The sequence below is a fragment of the Electrona antarctica genome (assembly GCF_951216825.1).
Source record: "Electrona antarctica genome assembly, chromosome: 4".
NCBI classification, from domain to species: domain Eukaryota; kingdom Metazoa; phylum Chordata; class Actinopteri; order Myctophiformes; family Myctophidae; genus Electrona; species Electrona antarctica.
In genome coordinates this window covers 49,404,110-49,429,124 of record NC_136809.1, presented here as the reverse complement: position 1 = coordinate 49,429,124, position 25,015 = coordinate 49,404,110, and the positions used below count along the sequence as shown (strand labels likewise).

General features: G+C 42.3%; 1 protein-coding gene across 1 annotated transcript; it reads left to right on the top strand.

Moving 5' to 3' along the window:
* Positions 1-704: 704 nt before the first annotated feature.
* On the top strand, positions 705-23,681 carry LOC306921356 (protein diaphanous homolog 1-like; the record flags this gene model as incomplete). The annotated part of the gene is made up of 12 exons (XM_079498467.1): positions 705-945; positions 1,241-1,501; positions 1,758-1,892; positions 9,766-9,803; positions 17,836-17,966; positions 18,865-18,948; positions 19,051-19,114; positions 19,923-20,062; positions 22,049-22,154; positions 22,991-23,101; positions 23,341-23,470; positions 23,659-23,681. 12 exons carry the CDS (start codon positions 705-707, stop codon positions 23,679-23,681), a joined length of 1,464 nt encoding a protein of 487 aa, XP_079354593.1.
* Positions 23,682-25,015: the final 1,334 nt, after the last annotated feature.

Here is a 25,015-nt window from a genome sequence, read left to right as displayed (position 1 = left end):
GTCAAAATTGCACAGAGTCCAGAGATTTTTAATTTGTGTGAATTTCAGCCTCTGTGGGGGGGTATTTATATGCAAATATCATGACCAATGGCATTGCAATGGCATTGCAATGAACATCAATGATGATGTTTAGGTGAAAAAAGTACATTAAAAAAAATAATTAATTAAAATATGTTTGTTGTATAATTGCAACGCTGGGTGTTACAGGGTTAACGTGGAAGTGAATTAATTAATTAATTGCATGGCAGTTGATCATTGGATGATGAGTAAAGGCCTATATTCATACTCCAGTTGTAGGTGAGAGATGTGTAAAACAGATGTGTAAAGTAAAAATCACACCCGTGTGAAGTGAGGGGCGTTAATGTTTTAAAGTCTAACTCATGTTGATTGGGTGACGTAACGGTGATGTAAAACAAACGGTGCCAACACAAACATTAAATGACAATAACAATAAAGAGACAATATGACGTGATGAGGCACACTATGTAAATGTTCCCGTCATTGTCAATTTGCGTTTTTAAAACAAACATTGAACTAAAAACAAACATTAAACCTGTATAGAGAGATGCGTTTGGCGTGAGCCACCTTATCTGGAGTATAGGCCTTTACTTATTATTTATTTTACTTTTGTATTACTTAAATTTGAGATGGAAGTATAAGCAACTCTCTCTCTCTCTCTCTCTCTCTCTCTAGTGGTCAGTTCCATGTCCACAGCCTCTCTCAGGCTCAGTCCTGACAGATCTCAGTTCTTTAAATATGAGTCAGTCTTTCTGAGCTGTGAGGACAGACAGTCTGACTCCGCTGTGTGGAGACTGAAGAGGACCGACACCCAGAACATCACCTCAGAGTGGAGACTGAAGAGGACCGACATCCAGAACATCACCTCAGTGTGGAGACTGAAGAGGACCGACACCCAGAACATCACCTCAGAGTGTGGAAGGGATGGTATTGTTGGTCGCTGGGGGAGGAGGATGAACAACAACACAGGATGTCTTGTCAGTTCCATGCTGTTATTTGACACTGGAGTTTACTGGTGTGAATGCTCAGAGGGAAAGAGTAACACTGTGAATATGACTGTGACTGGTACGTTCAGCAAATCAACAACTTTGTTCAGTGTATACTTGTCTGTTGATGATGTGATTGTGAAAACATATCAAAACCTCATCATGATAGTGTTGTTCAGAGTGATGTAACCTCAGTCTAACGTTCTTCTATTCTGATGTTATTTATCATCGTTCAGCTGGAGCTGTGATCCTGGGGATGCCTGTACTTCCTGTGATGGAAGGAAGTGGTGTCACTCTGCGCTGCTGGTACAGGAACAAGACGACCGCTAAACCATCCTCTGGCCGCCCAGCTGATTTCTATAAAGACGGATCCCTCATCGGCACTGAGTCTACAGGACAGATGACCATCCACAGTGTTTACAAGTCTGGTGAAGGATTCTACAAGTGTAACATCTCTGGCCTTGGAGAGTCACCACAGAGCTGGATGGATGTGACAGGTGAGATTGTTGTATCACGTATTCTATCCCTGTGTGTGTGTGTGTGTGTGTGTGTGTGTGTGTGTGTGTGTGTGTGTGTGTGTGTGTGTGTGTGTGTGTCTCTCTACTTTTAGCATGAATTAAAATTATTGACATTCATGGTTCACAGCTCTAGAAGCCTCTGTTGAGGCTGAAATTGAAATGGCTGACATTAAAATAGATTCACAACTCTTAATGTGCGTTTAAGAGGAATATGTGTCTCATTCTTCTGCTGCAGACAACAACCATCCGGACACTCCCTCCACCACGCTCCCTCCCTCTCTGCCTCCATATTTCTATTTCGCTCTGATATCAGTTGGAATCTCCATCTTTCTGCTGATCCTGGGCCTGTGTCTCTGGAAGAAGTGCAAAGGTATGTCATTAATGTCCAGGCAGCCATTTAGAGAAGCAGTAAAGGCTTCCCATACACAAGGAATAATCAATGGGGAGCAGGTCATTATTGATAATGATCAATGGGGAGCAGGTCAATATTGATAATAATCAATGGGGAGCAGGTCATTATTGATAATGATCAATGGGGAGCAGGTCATTATTGATAATAATCAATGGGGAGCAGGTCATTATTGATAATAATCAATGGGGAGCAGGTCATTATTGACAAATAAACCCTGACATGGTGATTATTAGATCCCAACGGGAAACAGTTTATTTCTCAACTAGAATGGTGCACTCCTCAGAGTGCAGATCCCTGCCAGGCATGGCTTTTGGAGTTCGGCTGTGAGCAATGTGAAGCATTAAAGATGTACATACTACTTACTGAATGTGGCCTTTTTCTTCTGCTTTTTTTCTTAACAGATCCATGTTGTGTCAAGTAAGTAAAGTATTGATCTTTGTATATCGAACATGGCTTTAGATTCCATATACTGTGTGTGTGTGTGTGTGTGTGTGTGTGTGTGTGTGTGTGTGTGCGTGCGTGCGTGCGTGCGTGCGTGCGTATGTGCGTGCGTGCGTGCGTGCGTGCGTGCATATATATATATATATAAAATTCGTATTTTTTTTTTCTTACAGACCCATTCAGCCTCAGGGAACCAATCAGGATGACATGTACTGCCCACTGCGACACGGTCAGTCTTTGAACCAATCATGTTGCTTATTAAGAACACTTTTAAAAATTAAAATAGTTTAATTTCTAACATTAGCTGCACACAGTGTGATAGAGAGGACTTTTCTGATGAAATACAATGTTTTCTTTTTGAGCGGTGCTAACCACTCCAACATCTGACTTTGTGTGTTTGCATGTCTAAGTACAGTTACTGTGTGTGTAAACTGTGTATATGTCATCATGATAAAAGGCATGCATGGGTCCTTTCCTGCAGCCGCAGCGTTGACTGCGACACCCCTTTGTGCAACTGCATGACGTGATCTCCCTGCATGCTTTTGGCATTGGTGGCAGGGAAAGCAGCCGTGGCACCAACTGACCATTCAGGACTCAGTTAAAGATCTATAGGGGTCCATTTGGTTACTCTCTATCATTTAGGTTACTCTCTATCATTGGGCGGCTGTGGCTCAGGAGGTAGAGCAGGTCGTCCAATGATCCCTGGGTCGGCGGTTTGAATCCCGGCTCCTCATGTCGAAGTGTCCTTGGGCAAGACACTGAACCCTACATTGCCTCCAATGAGTCGGTCGGTGTGAGCTTGACACCATTTGTGTGTGAATGTGGGAAGTGAGGACGCTGGCGTCGACTGTTCGCCGCTTCACCTCCCAATGTATGAATGAATGAACCATTGTAAAGCGCTTTGAGCACTTGGAAAAGCTCTATAAAAATGAAATTCATTATACAAATGCAATTCATTTAGCTGGGGACCACCTGGAACCCCCTCAAGGACCACTGGTGGTCCCCGGACCACTGGTTGAAAACTATCGCTATAGTGTATCCTGAAGTACTAGAATGGGCTGAGACCAAGTCTCACACAGGAAGAGGTTGAGTTAATTGTTTTTTAATGCAGCATCAAAACATTTGTCTGACAGAGTGGTAACCAATTTGGAGCTGTGTATCGGACGGTTATTCTGTTGAAACCACATGGTTTCATGGAAATCATAAACCTACATTTCTTATCTCTTTACACAACTAACAGTAATAAAACAGGGGAGTAAATTATGCCACTCAGTCACACATCATTATGATATCAGATTATCAGATCTAATTGTGAAAGTACAACAGAGGTTAACGTTATGCGTTATGCACAATCTCTGTAAAGCGCCTTGGATAAAGGTGCTATATAAATGCACCATTTACCATTTCAACAACGAGTCAATTCAAAGTTCTTTACATTAACACATTAAGCATGAACACATTGAGAGGCAGAACACTAGACACATTATAAAGGGACATTTTAGTACTGTTTAAAACATAAGAAAATAAAAAAAACATATATTAAAAGACAAAATATATAATATAATATAATACAATTACAGTGCAGAATAAATTCCAATAAAACTCAATAAAGGTTAACGGCAGACAGAAAGGTCTTCAGCAGCATTGCTGTGTCTACCTGTTATTACTTCATAAAAGATAACAAACACTTTCAGTTTCATGATGAGGTGTCCTGAGTCTCCTGACCTAGGCTCCCACCTCTCTCTGTATCACTCTGAACTGATAGCAGGGTGAAACCTTATCTATATATTGTTTTATCATTTTAATCACATGAATGAAAAGCAGTTTTATTAGTTTCATTTTACACAGTAAGTATAAGGTAAATAAGGTCAAAGTTGATCCCAATGTCCCTTTGTAAGTTATCTAGAGTGATAAGCTGTGTGTGTGTGTGTGTGTGTGTGTGTGTGTGTGTGTGTGTGTGTGTGTGTGTGTGTGTGTGTGTGTGTGTGTGTGTGTGTGTGTGTGTGTGTGTGTGTGTGTGTGTGTGTGTGTGTGTGTGTGTGTGTGTGTGTGTGTGTGTGTGTGTGTGTGTGTGTGTGTGTGTGTTCGTGAATAAACCAAAGCTGTGTGATTGCCTTGGTCTGATTGGTATATGCTTTGATCTGCTGTTTCTTTTTATGGTCTCGAGTTCTTTTTTTGTGGTTTTACAGTATGTCATAATTCCCCAAACACTATAACAATAACTATAAAGGATAGGATGGAAAAGTCCGGCCACAACCATAAAGACAATTATTGACAAACTAGCTATTGTGCTTGGTGTGAATGTCCATAAACATGCTCAACTCCACAGAACTCTGAACGTGCAGATTCTTCTAAGCAACATGTCATGAATACCAAAAGAACATTGATCACAATGTAGACTTTTAAGGCAGTTCCTGTCCCAGCAGCAGCCAATAAAGCAAAAGACATGTTTCAACAACGCTAACTGGAAAGGTGAAGGCCCAAAACCTAGTTTGCCCCATTTTATTCACAGAACACTCTGCCCCAGTGGGACGAATTCACGGCCCGCTTGGTGAAAACAGCCAGCAACAACAAGGCAGAACATTCTGCTTACTTGGTGACTACATGCAGACTACATACATACCCTACCGACTACCCTAATACCAGTAAGATGCCCTGAGGACGAGAAGCGACCTCACCCTAAAAACAACAGGTCTGGGAATGCCCATATATGGATAAAAAATCACACCCGTGTGAACTGAGTGGTGTAAGGTCTTATATAGCCTGATCATCTCTGATCTGACGTAATGTCTGACGTAATGAAATCACACCCGGGTGAACTGGGTGACCGTAGCAACCATGCTCACTTTTTGGTACGAACAGACAGACAGACAGACACGTAAACTAACAAAGCCAGTCGTAGGAGTGGTTTACACCACTCAAAAAGGGTGGGGTGGGTAGGGTGTAAAATGTGTGCTAATTAGTGCGGCTGCACTAATGAGTTTGGGGCGGGCCTGTCTAGAGTTTGAATGGATAGGTATCAGTCAAAAGGGAGACATCGAAGAGGAAGGATGGATGGGAAAGGATCAACATATGGAACGTCAGAACAGGTCAGCTCGATCTAAGGGTTTGATGAGGTCAGATCATCAACATGGTGTTTGTGAGGTCAGATGTAGAGTTGCTGGCCGGCTCCATATGCAGATCTAGGTAATGATCTTTCTTGTCTTTCTTCTCCATGTAAGCTATGGCTATCCAGGGTTTGATGATATCTCCATATATGGAGACGGCCATATACGGAGCGTGTCACGAGGCGTGACGGACTGACTGACATGAAGTTTTGATTGAAATTGATTGAAATTTTTAATTCCACAGTAGAATGGGTACATTTCAAAAGAAAGCACAAGTCAATACAAAAACTGTTACTGTAGACGACACCATGGGCCACCATTTTCAATTCATCGGAACATTTAGAGACGTACAAATTTACACTTCTATAAAAACAGGAAATCATCATATAAAGAAAGTAAAAAAGGGAAAAATAAGTACAGTATGGGGAAAAAGGGGTGTGGGGGAAGGGGGAACTCAGGGGGCCAGTTTCAAATTGCAGCCGTCCGTAGGTGCTCTTTGAGAGCGGTTTTGAAGGAGTCAAGTCTTAATGGCTGTTGGTAGGGCGTTCCACATTTTAGTGGCATATACTCCATATAGGAGCTAAATTGAGCCGAATCTGTGTTGCACGTGGTTTGTTGAACTCCCTCTGGTGTTGTGAGAGTGGACTTTGTTGACTTTAAGGAAGTATTTAGGTACATGGGTATCTTGGTCACCAGATACCCATGTACCTGTCTGAATCTTGTGAATCTATAGTGAATCTTGTAGACCAAACCCATTGCAAGATGCTGTACTCTGTCATCAACCCTAAGCCATTGCAGCCTATCAAAATGGGCATGGGTGAGGTGGGTTTGGGGAGTGAGACTAAGGCCGATTCATACTCCTATTTTACCGCTGTAGTGCCGAAATGATTTCGGCTCGTCAGAAGTTTTCAGTAGCACCGAAGAGCCGTCTTTAGGACGGTACCCGCCCCCCCCGAACCTGATGTCACATTGTAGGCTCTACAGAGCCAAACCGACTTTTATTCGGCTCTAAAATAGGAGTATGAATCGCGCCCAAGCCTGACCAATTTGTTTTGGGAAGTCTGGAGCCTTGTTTTAAGGGCCACTGTGATAATATTGTCACCCACTTTAATTGAGAACTTTAAAAAATTGTTCCAGGGGCCACAAGAGGGGTCTCTGGCCCGTGGGCCACCAGTTGAATACCCCTGTGATACGGATGTATAGGTATATGGGTCTGCTATAGAGGGTATGCGTGTGACATCATCATCAAACCCGGAAGTTATGCAGTTATGCCTTGACAGCCCATACATCCAAACAGAAAAGTCCTATCTGATTGCATTAAACAACATTAAACAATGTTAAACTCACTTTGCCTGTATCTTTGCCACTCGATGTACCATTCACTTTAAGCATGCGCATACCCTCTATTGTGTCTGTGCGTGCCCCCGCCGCCCCGTTTGTCTTATTCGTCCAGTGCAGACCCGTCAACGCAGCCATTGGTGGGGAGCGTTCCTGACACTCCATCATTGGTCGCCTGCTCCTCATCCTGCTCACCCAAACGGCTCCTCCATCTGAGTCCACCTGACGTCTTAAAACCACCCTGAAGACGCCGCTCCGGGCCGCTGACCTTCAGTGCAGGGAAAGAATTGTGACTTAAACCCTTCATACATTGAGTTAACCTTGTAAGAGTTGCTACATATAATGTTAAAGTGCATATTTGTAATGTGATCAAGAGCAGGTAGTATAGTAGGTATTTTTCCACTTAGGTAGTTAAGCAGGCTCCTCACTTGTATTTTTGTTTTGCGTTACGTATAGAATAGAGTAGTTAGATAATTAGGTTTTCTTTTTGCTAATACTGTACCAGTTAGGTAGTCAGATTTGGGAGGGGTTTTCGTTAGGATATATTATTATATATTATATTATAATATTATTATAATATTTTGTTTATTTCATTGTTTTAGGTCCTGCTCAGCCATGCTCACCTTGTTTGCACTGGTTTGCATTGTATTGTAATTGTATTTACTCTGTATGTCACAAAAGAGTAACGGAAATGAAACAACTTTTGGCATTAAACACCTTGCCTTATTTAAACATTAACCACCCTGGACTCAGTGAGTCGTTACACCCTGCCTTAGACGAATGAGTCACCATGCAAGGTTAAAGTTTCATGATGAAATTACCTTCACTGAGTATGTGTACATAGTCCCTACAGTATACTCCGGTGATCAGCAGTGAGATGTCACACGCAACACTGACAAGCACCTTTCTACACACGGACAAGAGAGTGAATTCAGTATGTTTTTTTTAATGTTTTTAGTTCTGGGTTTTTGTATTTGTAGTCACTATACAGACTTGGTATAGGTTGTATGGTAGCATAATAATAGTAAATATTATTTGGATTGGTTATTATTCGGATTAGTTGGATGGCACTTACACCCGCCTTCTAATGAGAGCGCAAAATCTGTCTTGGAAGAGCCACCCATCGACTAATCTAATATACGGCAACCTTCCCCGTGTTTCTTCACTGGTCCGATCCAGAAGAGCGCAGTTTGCCGGCCACTGCTACAGAGCTGACAATGAGGTTATATCTTCCCTTCTTCTCTGGAGTCCTGCCTCAGGGCGGACCAGAGGTAGAAAGCTGTCGTTCCCTGATGTCATCGCTAGGGTCAGTAGGCAGGAACTGGGGGTGGCACTGAAGGACCGGTGCTTCAGTAGGCAGGAACTGGGGGTGGCAATGAAGGACCGGGAAGTCTGGCGTAGCATTGTGGAATCCATGATCTCGACCGCGGTCGAAAAATGATGATGAAATATTAATCCATTTAAATTTGTTTGTCTGTGCAGCTTTGGCGTGACTGGTTTTGTTGAATTGGACGGGATCGTCAGGACCATCAGAATTAGTTGCAAACTGCAGGTACCAGTTTTGAACACTGTCACGATCATGATAATTTAGTTTTTTTCATGTTCTAATTGTGTAATTATTTATACCTTGATGTCTGTCTGTCTGTCTGTCTGTCTGTCTGTCTGTCCACACCAATGCAACTCAACTCCTTGCATGTTTTTCCAATAATTATGCATTGAGTATACAGTATAGAATCTGAGGCAATTTGACAATTTGTAGGCTAATGGGATCCATAGAACTGATATATCCTTTGGTATTCATCACATTATGAGCCATTACAACAAAACAAAACAAATCAGTAATGTTCTGTTTTATTTCTCAAAGCTGTTGACACTGAAACGGAGAGATGAAAGCTAGTTGGAGAACATTACAGAATTGAGGCAGCCGCATTGTTCCTGATACAATGGAGACAGGTAAACACAAATTCATCCTTTCAATTCAATGTTAGTATTGATAAATACTAATTATTGATAAAAACACATTCTCACAACTGAACATAATGAATGCATATTAAATCCAGCTTAGTAATACACCACGTCAGAATCAGCTTTATTGTCAATACCAGGTTTACAGGTGTAAACCACTGTGTGAAATTGTTTTTTGTGCAGCAAGCTCCATCATTTTGTTATTTCCATAAAAGGGAAAGGGAAGAAGAAGAAGGGGGGGGAAGGGGGAGAGAGATCAATCAATTTAAAAAAAACAAATCTGTGTAAACACAGCAGATGTATAATCAGGGCCGCTGGAAGGTATCTATAGCATGGGGGGGACTGATATTGTAGGGAGTTTTTTTTGTTGTAAAATGGTGTAAAAATGAGAACGTGGGCGATTTTCACCCGGACAATAAGGGTTTGTTTCCCTGCCCACATCCCTGTTTTTTTCTACAGGCAGGTGTTCTTGTGAATTTCACCCGTGTTTAGTGATAGTGTGTTGGAAGAAAATCCCATGCACCCACAATGGACTTTTTTATTTTTTATTCACTGGAACATTCTCACATGTCTCAGGAATGGGTAGTCTGGCTTATTAGCCAGGCTAGAAGTTCCCAGCTCCATTTCTTTTTTTTAGGAATATTTTTAAATTATTTTTTGTGCATGTGAAAAGTCTTGATAAAATATTAAAGAAGAGTAGGCCTACCTCAAGTTGCCATGTATTGCTGTACTGTAATTACTGTAATTTTGATTAGAAATATGTGTATACTGTCTACATGTATACTTATGGACGGATGGTTAGTTAAGATGCAAGAAAGAAAAGTCAGTGCAGTTGTACATGGGATTAAGGTGGAAAGGTTAGCCTAGCCTGATTGTCAGGAATGTTTGAGCTATCACAAAATCATGCCGTTTTGAAATAAAACGGCATGAGATGTTAACTGTATGTTTATCCTGATTATTCTTTTTTTTTATCCAAATAGGTTCCAGTGAAGAAGATGGCAGAGAGAAAAGGGACAAGGTAAGATATACCTTCAAAACTATTAATTTGGCATAACTTAATTTGAGTTGAAGTTAAAGGTAGAGACAGGTGTTATCTAACCAATTAAACCCCAGCATCCCTATTATGGGGGAAATAGCAGATCTACAAGCTTACAACACATCATAATATCTGATATTTTCATTTTATTTTTAATGTCTAGCGTAAACAAAAAACATTGTACTTGTATATAGAACCCTGTGGGACTCTATCTCAATGCTAAATAACGTATGGGGTTTAAGTGGTTAAAATTCACATGGTCATATATCATGGGTTACAGTAGTACAGTTAGTACTGTCCACTTAAAATGATCACGTTCTACTCCTAACAATAAACACACGCAAGTGCAAACAAATACATGGCAACATCATTCTTGCAGGAAAGGAAATATAATCAAAGAGATTTCTTTCTTTCAAAGAAAGAGGGGGTGGGGGGGGGGGGGGGCTGCAGCCTCAGGCTATAGCTGTCCTTGGCAGGGAGACATCATGTGACATACAGTCTAGATAAATCCCATTGATGTTGGGCCTAATTAGCCATTGGGCCAGTGGGGCCGTGGCCCAGGGGCCCATGGCTCTCAGGGACCCTTTGAGGAAACTGGACCGCGCGGTACTGGGTTTGAGGCCCTGAAATTGGCCATTGATTTGCTTAAATTTTGGTCAAAAAGATGATAAAAACACGGAAAAACACGAAAATGTTTCCGTCCCTTCACGATACAAAACAGAAAGAGACAGAAGTCAATGTCATTGAGGCTCAGAAAGGAAGTAGATCTAAGGGTACAAATCCCCAAAATCTCCCCTTTATACCATGCCTTGTTAGGAAGCCGTACAATTTTGATGTGAATTGTTGAAGTAATTTTTGCTGTACTACTGTACTATACTACATGTACTGTAGTGTACAAGCCCTCCTCCCTGGCAGGCGATAGGTGAGAACAGTTTTGCCGACTTGCTAATGGGGCACCATTTCAAACAAAGGCAGGCCGGTTGCTGTGGTTCACTACTTAACAGAAATTTGCATGCATGCACAGGGGGTGAAGGGCTGCCAAAGTAGGCTATATTTTGTCGTTTTTCAGAAGCTAGACTGGGCAAGATCTCAATTGACTGGGCCAGTGCCCGAGTGGCCCAATGGAGCCTACGCCAGTGGGTGTGAAACTTTTTCTTTAACTAGAAAATATTGTTCCTGAAGAAAAATTGTGGGCTCGCTTCAAGCCAAAAAATAGTTTGACTTGGTATCTCAGGTCTATGTGTTGTGTCTGTGTAGATTTGTAACTAATAGAAAGTAAAGTAAAAGTACTACCTCAAAATGGTACTGTGCATTGTAAGCAGAATCTGAATCAGCACTTGTATAGGCTAGTATCGAGCAGCCAATGACTGGCATATAGACATAACCAGCTGCATTAATTGCTGGAGTACAGAGGAACTTGGGTTGATATTAATGGTCTTCTTAACTAAAAATGTAACTAATGTCTAACATGTAGTATTGTTGCGACCAAAGGTCGCAGATAACTATGAAACCTTGCGTTTTTGTCCCCTAACCCACAATCCCCGTCACTCGGTCACGTCACCTAACTCAAATCCCCGTCGCTCTCCCCAGGCAAGCCCCCCAGGTCATCGTTACATCACGTCACATCAGCCCCGTGGTCACCCCAGAAACTTAAAACTTAACAGCTTTAATGATCTTAAATCCCTTTATTTTAGATTGTTTAGTTGTCATGTTGCATGTTAAAATATTTTAAATATTACTTTGATGCTCATATTAACTTTAGGAAGTATTAAGTTGTTTTTTTATTAGCACGTGCATTCCATACACTGACACCACACTAGACAGGAACGCCCAAAAACGTCACATCCGGTTTTAGCCTGGGGTAAGAATTTTCTATGGCTGCCAATGCAACTTGGTCCAATCCTTAATCACATACGGACAAACATCTATGCCGATGCTATCTAACTTGCGGAGGTAGCGTGCCTTGTCCACGGGCAACAGATCTTTCAACGTATGGCATTGCAAATACGTTTGATAATCGCTACTCTGCTCAATATTGTTTTGAAAATGCAGCAAATTGCATTGCAATGAACGAGCGCAAATCACAACTTCCCCAGGGGGTGGGCGGAGTCACAGTTTGAGGCGCTGATTACGCGCCGTGGTGTCAGTGTATACTTCCATAGACCACACATGGGCATATGACATCATCAACTTGCGACGGGAGCAGTCCCTATTGAGTGAAAGATTCTTTATTTAAGAAAGAAAGAAAATATTTAAGGTGTTATTTTTAAATTTTAGTTATAGAGGGCAAGTATATGTTTTAAGACATATTTGTCTTATTAGCCAGGGATCCTTTTAACTGCCCAGGTATCAAGTAATTATTTACTGCCAAGGGTTTCACTCATATTTCAAGATCCACTGAGTTTTTTTTTCCAGCTTTGAGGGTGTGTGTAAACACAAACATTGAATGCCATTGATAATGATAATGAATGGCCAGCTTTGAGTGTTTCTCCCAACACAAACATTGAATGTCATTGACAATGAATGCATGGCCAGCTTTTTGAGTGTTTGTAGTTTGTTCCAACACAAACAATGCCATTGAAAATTAGTGTTTGTGTAAACACAAACATTACGTAAACACAAACATTGAAGACAAAAGTGAGGTCGCAAATTTTGATTGGCCGGACTGAGACGATGTATGATGATGTATGAAAAGAGCGCCCCTCACTTCACACAGGTGTGATTTTTTTCACACTTCTTTCCACTGGAAAGAAAACATTGTAATACCGCGATCTAGCTTCCATTCTTTAGTTTTCTGCAGTTGAATATGACTTGTTTTCACCAAAAACGCAATCTGGGAAAATACATCTATATGTAAGCTTCATGGGAAATCACATTGGGTATACGCACACCTAGGATTCCATGCGTGGCCAAAAGAAGCTGTCTGCCAGCGTCTCTTCCGGGTTTTTAGACAGCTGGTGGATGGAAATGAAGCTCCACCCACTTCCAGGAGCTTCATTTCCATCCACCAGCTGTCTAAAAAAAGAGACGCCGGCAGACAGCTTCTTTTGGCTAAAAAGAAGGGGCTAAAAAGAGGACGTTTTGTGATTGACTTTATTTTTACAAAACTTTATGCTTCAGAGAAAGTAAATAGGCCTACATTTATAATGGCGGCGGGGGGAAACATGTGGTTATAATGTATGGAAGCAAAAATATGCCATTATTCAAATTAAATGGCACATTCAAATATAGAATTAAAATAAGCAGAAATATATATATATTTTTTTACATATTCAGATAATGAAACAAAAGAGAGACAAAAAAAGTATTATATAATGCAATAGCATTTACATTGATTTAATCTCCAGGTGTGCTCAATCTATGACAGAATTAAATTAATACATAAAAGGTAATTTGATTTAACATGACAAATGCTAATTAATGAACCCTAGAACAGTATAAAACAAAAAATGTCACACCACTTAACACAGGCATATTTCACCCAATGAAATATATTCAATAAAAAATGTTTTTCATCAAAAAGATATTGAAGTACAGCAATGCATGGCAACTTGAGCTATTCTTCTATAATATTTCACCATGACTTTTCACAAAACTACAAAAAAATAGATCATCATCATAGGGGGAGCATAGGGGGGCAAAATCAAAAATGTGGGTATTATTTTAAATATATTCCTAAAAACAAATAATGAAGAAGAAGAATGCAGAAGAAATACAAATAAAAAAATAAAAAGTCCATTGTGGATGTATGGGACTTTTCTCTATCACTAAACACGGGTGAATTTCACCTGAACACCTGCCAGTATAAAAAACAAAACTACCTTCTATGATATCACAGAGCATCATGAAGGTACTGAAAGACACACCCATCTCAGACATCAGCAACATTATGAAAATTACAAAAATATAATTTATTGTCCGGGTGAAAATCACCTGTGTTTAGTCTTCTAGGGTTAAATAAAGCTAATGCATTTTAATTTAAAGCTAATTCATTTTTGAGACACAAATTCAAGTATAATTCAATAGCATTCACATTGTCCAGGTATGCTAATTCTATGACTGGAGATTAAATTCAACTGCTGTTGAAATACATTTATTTGTGTCTCAGACAATTTGTTTATTAGCTGAAAATTAAAAACCATCATCCTTTTTAATTTACATTTTCAAAAATACCCTTTATGTATAATTTAAATTCTGACTTAGAATGAGCACAACACATGCACCTGATGATTTCATATATATGAAATACACAGACAGACAGACACTACTGAGGACAACTCAGCGTGGCCTCGCCATTAGAGCTATGGACCAGCGTGCCCCCCGGGCGTTAGCGCTATGGACCAGCGTGCCCCCAGCCATAGGGCGTTAGAGCTATGGACCAGCGTGCCCCCAGCCATAGGGCGTTAGAGCTATGGACCAGCGTGCCCCCAGCCATAGGGCGTTAGAGCTATGGACCAGCGTGCCCCCAGCCATAGGGCGTTAGAGCTATGGACCAGCGTGCCCCCAGCCATAGGGCGTTAGAGCTATGGACCAGCGTGCCCCCAGCCATAGGGCGTTAGAGCTATGGACCAGCGTGCCCCCAGCCATAGGGCGTTAGAGCTATGGACCAGCGTGCCCCCCGGGCGTTAGAGCTATGGACCAGCGTGCCCCCGCCATAGGGCGTTAGAGCTATGGACCAGCGTGCCCCCCAGGCGTTAGAGCTATGGACCAGCGTGCCCCCGCCATAGGGCGTTAGAGCTATGGACCAGCGTGCCCCCCAGGCGTTAGAGCTATGGACCAGCGTGCCCCCGCCATAGGGCATTAGAGCTAAGGACCAGCGTGCCCCCCAGGCGTTAGAGCTATGGACCAGCGTGCCCCCGCCATAGGGCGTTAGAGCTATGGACCAGCGTGCCCCCCAGGCGTTAGAGCTATGGACCAGCGTGCCCCCCGCCATAGGGCATTAGAGCTATGGACCAGCGTGCCCCCCGCCATAGGGCATTAGAGCTATGGACCAGCGTGCCCCCGCCATAGGGCATTAGAGCTAAGGAACAGCGTGCCCCCGCCATTGGGCATTAGAGCTATGGACCAGCGTGCCCCCGCCATTGGGCGTTAGGGCTATGGAACAGCGTGCCCCCGCCATTGGGCGTTAGAGCTATGGACCAGCGTGCCCCCGCCATAGGGCATTAGAGCTATGGACCAGCGTGCCCCCCGCCATAGGGCATTAGAGCTAAGGAACAGCGTGCCCCCCGCCATAGGGCGTTAGAGCTATGGACCAGCATGCCCCCGCCATAGGGCGTTAGAGCTATGGACCAGCGTGCCCCCGCCATAGGGCGTTAGAGCTATGGACCAGCGTGCCCCCCGCCATAGGGCGTTAGAGCTATGGACCAGCGTGCCCCCCGCCATAGGGCATTAGAGCTATGGACCAGCGTGCCCCCGCCATAGGGCATTAGAGCTATGGACCAGCGTGCCCCCCGCCATAGGGCATTAGAGCTATGGACCAGCGTGCCCCCCGCCATAGGGCATTAGAGCTAAGGAACAGCGTGCCCCCGCCATTGGGCGTTAGGGCTATGGACCAGCGTGCCCCCGCCATAGGGCATTAGAGCTATGGACCAGCGTGCCCCCGCCATAGGGCGTTAGGGCTATGGACCAGCGTGCCCCCGCCATAGGGCATTAGAGCTAAGGAACAGCGTGCCCCCGCCATTGGGCGTTAGGGCTATGGACCAGCGTGCCCCCCGCCATAGGGCAATAGAGCTATGGACCAGCGTGCCCCCCGCCATAGGGCATTAGAGCTATGGATCAGCGTGCCCCCCGCCATAGGGCATTAGAGCTATGGACCAGCGTGCCCCCCGGGCGTTAGAGCTATGGACCAGCGTGCCCCCCACCATAGGGCATTAGAGCTATGGACCAGCGTGCCCCCAGGGCGTTAGAGCCATAGGATTGGCTGAAGGCGGACCGATCTGATTGGCCGAGGAATCTGTCAATCAGAATGATTGACCGATTCCCTCAGCCAATGATGACATTTGTTAACGCCCAATGTCAGAAGAGTCTCAAAAGTAGAGCAGCAGAGTTTTAGCACAGTCTCAAAGGTCTCACAGATTTGTAACTCACAAGTTCAGATTTGCAACTCACGTGAGTGAACTCACAGGTTCACATTTGTGTTTTGTATCCACAAGTTCAGATTTATGTTTTGTGTTTTGTATCCGTGTTTCGCATCTGTGTTTTGTATTTGTGTTTTGTATTTGTGTTTTGTATCTGTAATTTGCATCTGTGTTTTGTATCTGTGTTTCACAACTGTGTTTTGTATTTGTGTTTCAAACACAGATGCGAAACACGGATACAAAACACAGATGCAAATTACAGATACAAAACACAAATACAAAACACAAATACAAAACACAGATGCGAAACACGGATACAAAACACAGATGCAAATTACAGATACAAAACACAAATACAAAACACAGATGCGAAATACAGATACAAAACACAAATCTGAACTTGTGGATACAAAACATAAATGTGAACCTGTGAGTTCACTCACGTGAGTTGCAAATATGAACTTGTGAGTTACAAATATGTAAGATTTACCGTGACACTTTTCTACTGATACTGTTCTGACCCCATACACTTGAGTGTAAAATGGTCTCATTCAGAGAAAGTAATGCCTTAAAAATTAAGATTAACTGCTGCCTCCAAATCGTCAATGTTGAAATTACTGTTACATAAATTGTCAAGATAACAGATAAGGGAAGGCCAATTAGTCGCATATAAAATGCAGAAGGGACAATTAATGACTCACCAATGATAAAAAGGACTGTATATCTGAATTATTGAGCTGCACAGAGCTAAAACTATAAAAATACTTTTAAGAAAGTACTCAAAAGTACTGATAAATACTCAGCACCACAACACTAGGCAGAGAGCCTCTGACAATGGTAAATGGTTTCCAAATCTTTTAGATGACCAAGTTAACAATTAGCTTTAACAGGATTACTTTAAGCAGAAAGATCAACTTCCAAATGTTGATCTGAGCAGGAAATACTCTTTTAGAAAAATACCTTTAAGTACCCAATAAAAGATGAGACCACCAGGAAGAAGGATTGTCCAGTCCGAGCAATATGATTAATGTCTATTCATTTTCAGATCAGAGAGACAGAACAGATCCACATACAGCCAAATTACAAAATCTCTCACCCTGTGCAACAAAAGCACAGGGTTCTCTCTCTGCCGGACATTTGATGTGCCAGGCATTAATACTGTAGAATACGTCAGTTGTTGATACACTTTCATTGGCTGAATGGATAGTTAATTTCCGCACTAGGCTACGCTGGTACTGGTTGTCGAGCATTCATTGGACCAGCACATGGATGATGAGACTGATATTGTGACAGCTCCCTTAGTTCCGTCATGGAGGGCCATAGACCGGGAAAGCACTGAGGCTGGCGTTGCTATGGCAACCTGAAGATAACATTTCTTTCCCTGCTAGCGCTGAACTCTTTCGACAGAGAGAAATACTCCTATCTACTTTCTCACTAGGCACCAAGGTCAAATACATGTCTCAAATCAAAATAGGCCTCTCAGTATGCGAGTTAACTTGCCTGGGGACAGACAGTATGGAGACCGAATAAGGAGTAAACAGGCAGTAAGATTAAATCTGAATGTGGCGTCAGGAAATCCATAATATAAATATGATAAAATAATATAAAGGATAATATAGGGCTGAGATGATTAGGCACGTGGATGGTGACATGACATAAATAGGATAAGGAGAACAACCCGGAGTAAACAGGCAGTAGGCTGATGATAAAACTGATGGTAAAAGGGCAAGAGGACAAAATATGAACACGGTCTGGGCCAAAGGGAACATTTAGACAATTCCATCCACCAAACTTACTCAAAATTATCTATCAATTACCCCGCATATACTGTTAGCTGGCTAAGAAATACAGAACAGCTGTGAATGCAAGTAACAAATGATTTGGATCATCTTTATGCTTGCGTGTGTGCGTGTGTGCACACACGTTATGTGTCTTAGGGTCAGAACCAGAAGGAGAGTACCAAGTCAGCCATGGTGTATATCCAGGAGTTGAAGTCGGATATCCGTGACACACAGCTGTTGAGTGTTCTGGAGTCACTACGAGTCTCACTCAATAACAACCCTGTCAGGTGACGCACGCACGCACGCACGCACGCACACTCTCATCCTGTTTAGCTTACTACCTGGATGACTACTCTCTCATTTGAACATAGGTAAATTGCCTACGGCCTACGCTCAGACATTTTAGCCTCAGATCAGACTCCACCCTGCACATTTGATATTATTGATCTGATAGATCAGTTTGACCTATTAAATAATTGAAATGATGACACACTACATAACATTTATTTTAACTATTGAAAATCACTTCTGTAAAGTAAATTGATTGGTATACACATTGGCTTGGCCATGCCATCTAGAACAGGGTGTGAGTGCGTATGCATCTATAACTGTAGATATTTCTGTCACCTCAAACGTCGACCCATTAAAGCTCATGACACTATCGACGATATTCTTAACAATTATTCTATTGATTACTTTTTTGAAAATAACCGAGAAGCATGTTTTTCCTATTCTTTACATTTATACATTTTATTATTATTGATTAAAGCGACTAGTCTGATTAACCACTATTGCACCTCTTAATCATTCCCTTTCAGTCAACTGACAAACAGCATAGTAGTACAATAGTTGTACATACTGTATGTTTTACCCTCAGACTTCCAATGACTTCTCTTGCCACTGTGCTGAACCCCTTCCCTCCAGCTGTTGTACACTAGATGCCCTCTCTTTGGACATTTGTATTGATTTCATTATGTCCACCTCTTCTTACCCTGTGTTGTAAACTTTCTTTTCTACTGATCTTCCGCTTGGTGATTGTTTGACTGTATGTGCTGGCACATTTTGCTACTGTGGTTTGTTGTATGACTTGTTGTGGCGTGTAATAGACACCCCTTGCGGTGATGCTGCTGCTGCAACACTGTAAATAAAATAAAAGTGAACTGTGGCCTTTTGTCCACTTTCCAGCTGGGTGCAGAATTTTGGACATGAGGGTCTTGCCCTGCTGCTCAGCCTGCTGAGGAGACTGCAGGAGGAAAGAGATGATAACCCGTAAGAGAAGCACACCACCAATAGTCAATATAGCCATGATAGTACATTGTACGTGTTACTAATATCTAACTGTTCCATTCCTTCTCTACCTGCTTTGACCAGCAACAACGGAGTAAAGTGTCAACATGAAATCATCCGCTGTCTCAAAGCCTTCATGAATAATAAGGTATGGGGCCCAAACTGCCAATAAATCAGGTTTTCACTGTTACTGACATATTTTAACCAATAGGTGTTTTTTTAATTCATTTTGTTAATTCTCTTTACTGTTAAGGTTAGATTTATTTTTAGTTCAATGTCTTGATTAATTGATAGGTTTCTTTAGGTTCCAAATTAATTATGTCATTGTACTAGTGCTGCTGGTGGGTGAAATACATTTTTACCACTAGGTGTCACCCTAAACTAAATCTGGCCCTACTAATTTGGTTCATGATCATTTTAGATTACAAACTCAGTTTTCTCATTCTCATCTTATCTGTATTTAGTTTATAGTCATGAATAGTCACGTAACACCAAGATAAATGTGGAACATCAAACATGGAAGAAAGAAAGTGGATGATTCGTTAAGCCGGACTCATTTAATTCACTCTGAGCCAGGAAAGACTTATTGCAATGGCTCCCAAAGTGGGGTCCGAGGACCCGCAGTGGTGCTTGTGGGGGTTCCACAGATTAAAAAATATATATACAGTATAGCATCAAAATCTGTTAAAATCTATATACATTGGATATTTGAAAATAGCCAATCTACAACTTTTTGAAATATTTTAACGACACAAATCTTGTATGGGGGCCCTGGCAAAGAATATTATATGTTTTTGATGGGGGCCAAATGCATATTCATTTGGGGATCCTTGAAAGTTTGAGAACCACTGCCTTATCGTACCCTGCTGTGAAAAAGTGATTATAGAGGCATTCTTAGTGGGCTTCCTCTCCTGCCGCCATCTCCTCCTCTCTCATCCTCCATCCTCCCACTGCAGTATGGGCTGAAAGCCATGCTGGATTCAGCCGAGGGGATTCCTTTGCTGGTACGAGCCATCAACCCCAGGATACCGGTCATGATGACGGACGCCGTCAAGCTACTCTCCGCCATCTCCATCTTGGATCACTCAGACGACCTGTAAGTACTAGTTAAAGAGTGCAGTTTACCACGTCACATGACTCATTTGTCCGTTGAACTTCCCCAGCAGTTGTTGTGCACATGAGTAAGTCTGCTCCAAAGCTCAGAGAGCAGAAAACCGTGACTCATTCCGGATGTCATACCGACAAGGCTTCATTAATGTTTTCCCTCAACTTCTACATCCAATTCAAAGTACTGATTGATGGTGCTTCACATACATGGGCACTAGAGTACACATTACTCTGTGTATTTATTATAAATTCAATGTTCACCATCTCAGCCATGAGTATTCAAGCAGTGTAACGTACAGTCTTGTTACATCTGCAGAGGGATGCTTATTGAATCACCAACAGTGCACGGTCCCAGGGAAATAAATGTAATTCACAAACTCGCACTCGCACTCCTGAACTCACATTACTCAAACTACAGACAATCATAAAGTAGCACTCAATATAGCAAACAGGGGTTTGCAGAGTCATGAGTTGGTGTAATGATGTTCAAAAACACATTGGAAAGCAATGCATGTAGCGCGGTAGAGAATAATATTCAACTTGGGGGAGAATCTTCTGTGAACAGGTTAACAGGTGGGCTGGGTCTTAATGGATCACAGCACCACAGTGATAGCGTTTTCGGAACAGATGGTTACCCAGATAGTCAGGGCAGGCAGACGGCATCTCCCGCTCACCCCTTCGGTCCGTCTTTACAGAGTCAGAGTCCTTTAAAGAGGACGACTGGTGACCCACTCAGCAGTGCAGACACCATGCTGGAGCTCGTCCTTGGAACAGGTTGAGTCAGTGGTGCACAGACTGCCTGCTTGCCAGTCTAGCTGTCTGTCTGGCTGGCTGGCTGTCTCGGAGGCCGCAAGGACGTTTGTGTTAGAGGACAGAACTGAAACTGGGGGAAAAATAAGTGGTGATTAATGACCAGGCAAACAAATTGAGATGAATGGAATATTCAATATCATATTCAGCCGAATTTGATATTAAAGCGCAAATAACATGCATTTTAAAACTGCTTTTAATATTTAATATCATATTGTCTATGTCCCTCAAAGTTATTTCTAATGGTTTGAGCCTTAATCACAACTCTGATATGCAGTCCTTGTCATTTCTTTCTGGACTTTGAAAGCAGTTTTAGCTGCAGTACCACAATGTCCTGAGGTGGTGGGGGTGCTGATATGCAGATTATTTAATATTTGAGTCATTATAATACTGATAATACTGATGCTAGATAAACCCAGGCTTGTTTCCATTCCATGCCAGCTTGGAAAATCAACAATGGTGGACATTGTAAACAAAGTGGAAATGCAAATTTGGAACTGCAGACTGTAGAAGAGGAGGAATTATACAAAGTAGGGTGACATTGATGACATCACGATGAGGACAAAATCAGTTGAGCTGTTCCTGAGAGCAATTTCCATTAAACCACCTATATTATATGAAAGCCTGATTGTTCAAAATTGGTTATTTGTGGGGATAGAAAACACACATGGGAGCCCCAAAAACACAAAAGAAATTGAAAAAGTTGAATTTTATGTTATAGGTCCTTTAATCAGCAGTATGAACTGAGGTAGAGTGAAATTGAGGTAATTCCCCAGTGGTGTGTATTCTCTCTCACTTCAAGCTATTATTGGCATGAAAGTTCAAAGACATTAGGTGTGAATGAACATTTATATTATATTCTATTATATATTTTGAACCCATTTCAGCATTATGATGAGAAATGAAGGAGATAAACATCAGTAAGTGATGAATCGACTAATGACAGTTGTCTTTTTTCTTCAAGGAGATCCTTGCATTTTGATTTGATCAGAGGATGCATCAAATACTTTGAATTTATATATTATTTAGTAAAGAATGTGGTTCTTATTTCACTTTAATTGCTGCAGTGTAATTTGCTACTCTCTCTCTCTGCCCAATGAAGCAAACAAACAAATGCCTATTATTATAAGCCTGTAACTGTGTGGTGGTGTTTCTGTGATGGCAGTCATGAACGTGTTCTGGAGGCCATAACAGTGGAGGCGGAAAAACTGGATATCGAGAGATTTCAGCCTCTACTTACGGGCATGAGCAAACATAATATCGCTCTAAAGGTACACACACGCACACTCACACACCTCCTGAATTCTGAAACACACATAACTTTCATACGAGGTCACTGGATGTACCAGCATTTCACACTATGATTCAAATCAAAGAATTAGCCACCTCACAAAATTGATGCCAAATCGTTTATCATACAGCAACACAACGTCCAATGTTCCGTCCAACTAGCCTGGCTAATAAGCCAGACCGAATCAGCCGTTGGCAAAAAAAATTGCCTGCCGGCGGATTACGGAGAGGCTCAATTGTACGCCCATTTCCTACACCAGAGAACTGGTGTGGCCAATCGGGACACGGTATGCAATATGGGCAGGCTTTGGTACAGTGACGTTCAATGCTTGAGACCTTTGACTGACAGTAGCTCTGACCAATTGCGTCAAAGAGAAAATGTTTGAACCCGCCCCCCGGGAAACAAGATCCATACACAGCATCTCCAGACTCAAATACCACACGACAGTGTGATTTGAGCCAGGCTACCGTCCAACAACACAGCAGACAATACATTGAATTCACGTACAGTAATATTTCAATTGGTATTTTTAGTTTTTATGTTTAAAAAACAACATAGCACGGACGATCCTCTTTGAAAGGCGGTGGTGTCATTAGCTGTTGTGTTCACCAACACCATCAAGCTAGCCTCCCTGTGGTGCGTGTCCATTTGTAGTATATGGTATGTTGTGTTTGTTTGTCAGGGTGGCTGCATTACGCTCATCAACACTCTGATGTAGTATATGGTGCTATGTTGTGTGTGTTTGTCAGGCTGGCTGCATTACGCTCATCACCACTCTGATGTAGTATATGGTGCTATGTTGTGTGTGTTTGTCAGGCTGGCTGCATTACGCTCATCAACGCTCTGATCAGTCGAGGAGAGGAGCTAGACTTCAGGATCCACATCCGCTCTGAACTGCTGAGACTGGGGCTCAAAGACCAGCTGACGGTAGGGAACACACACACGTGCGCGCACGTGCACACACACCTTCTCAACTTCTTATTGATCTGCGTGTGAACTCTCTCTCTCACACACACACACACACACACACACAGTGCCGACTCTAAAAATGTTTTCTGTTGGTTGTCTAAACTTAGTTATTTGACTGACACGCTGTCTCCCACCTGCTGTCCTGATGATGTGCCTCTTCATCTCCCTCCGTCCTCCTGCCGTCCGTGCCACTGCAGGAGGTGAGGCTGATCGAGAACGACGAGCTGAGGCTGCAGCTCAACGTGTTTGAGGAGCAGGCGGAGGAGGATTCTGAAGAACTCAGAGCGCGCCTGGACGACATCCGCTTTGAGATGGAATATCCTTCAGGTCAAATTAGCCTAGGAATGCCTGGTATAGGTGTGACTGGTGTCAAAAACAGGTTTCTCTTTTTGGTTGTTCCTTTATTGTTTTGCATATTTATTATTTATTGTATATCTATCAGTGACTTATGATATCCTTCCTTATTATTATATATATTTACCACTGTCGATTGGATATATGATCTTATTGTGCAGGACTTATGGTTCCACCGGACTAAAGAATGACGTCAGCGTCATTAACTGACAGCTGTCAGGTGTGGGGAACGGAGGAGGAGCTGCCTATCAGGAACAGACTTTTGTATCAGTTGAAAAGGACACTTGGAGAGGAAGGTTGTGTGTGTGCTGCTCTGTTGAGTGTGTTAAGAGAGAGAGAGAGAGAGAGAGAGAGAGAGAGAGAGAGAGAGAGAGAGAGAGAGAGAGAGAGAGAGAGAGAGAGAGAGAGAGAGAGAGAGAGAGAGAGAGAGAGAGAGAGAGAGAGAGAGAGAGAGAGAGAGAGAGAGAGAGAGAGAGAGAGAGAGAGAGAGAGAGAGAGAGAGAGAGAGAGAGAGAGAGAGAGAGAGAGAGAGAGGCGGTGCAAACTGCCCGTTGTGTGTGAGTACTGTTCCATCCCGCACTACTGTCGATTCCACCACCCTAGTGAGGCTGTTAGCTGTGCTTAATTGTGGAACGGAGAAACTGGCCTTTGCCTTATGTGATTTCAGATCCGGGATGTATTGAAGTGGACATATTGTTCTGATTCAACGTATATGATGCTGGATTGACTGGAGGCTCTCTACTCTCTACTCACAAACCGAACTAACTGACCCAACGCACTTTGCACACTTTTCTACTGAACGCTTTTAAGGATTTATTATTTGTTTTGTTGTTATTTTGTTTCTTTTGTAGTTTAGATTTTAGGAGGATTTTAGAGTAATAAACATTGTAAATTTTATGGCATTTTAGTGGCCGATGTACAAGGGGAATAAACAAATGTTATATTTTGATTCATGATTCAGTGTCAGCCTCTCTCCACCTATTTATGGTTTTTGCTCTCTCACCTGGTAAAACGTGAACCTGTGTGTGTCCTTGAACAAACTGAAGTTAAGAGTAATAATGACAAAAGAGTTTCCGTTTCTCTTCAATTAAATAACGGATGGCGTAGTCATAGTACAGGATTGTTTATTAAGGTATACAACTTTGATATCTCTAGCACCTTAAATGGCGCAACTCTAATAATTAAAGGTTGTGTGTCTTATAAAATAATAAGAATATTCTACTGCCCAAATTCTGTGTGGCTGATTCGGCCTTGGTCACATAGGCCAGGGCCATGTTTACAGGTCTGCCCTCACAAAAACATTTTTTTTCTCCTCCTCATCACTTCTTTTTCAGGTCATTATTTTCTCTTATGTCGTTAAATTCAAATCACAATTGATTACTGTGGTGAAGTATGCAGTCGCGTGTTCACAGCCGAGGCTGTCGCCCTGCATCGTCACTGCATTTCCCATTAGCATGCGTGTCATGCACAGACACAATCAAGAATGAATTGACACCTTCAGTAACATTTTAAAATGAG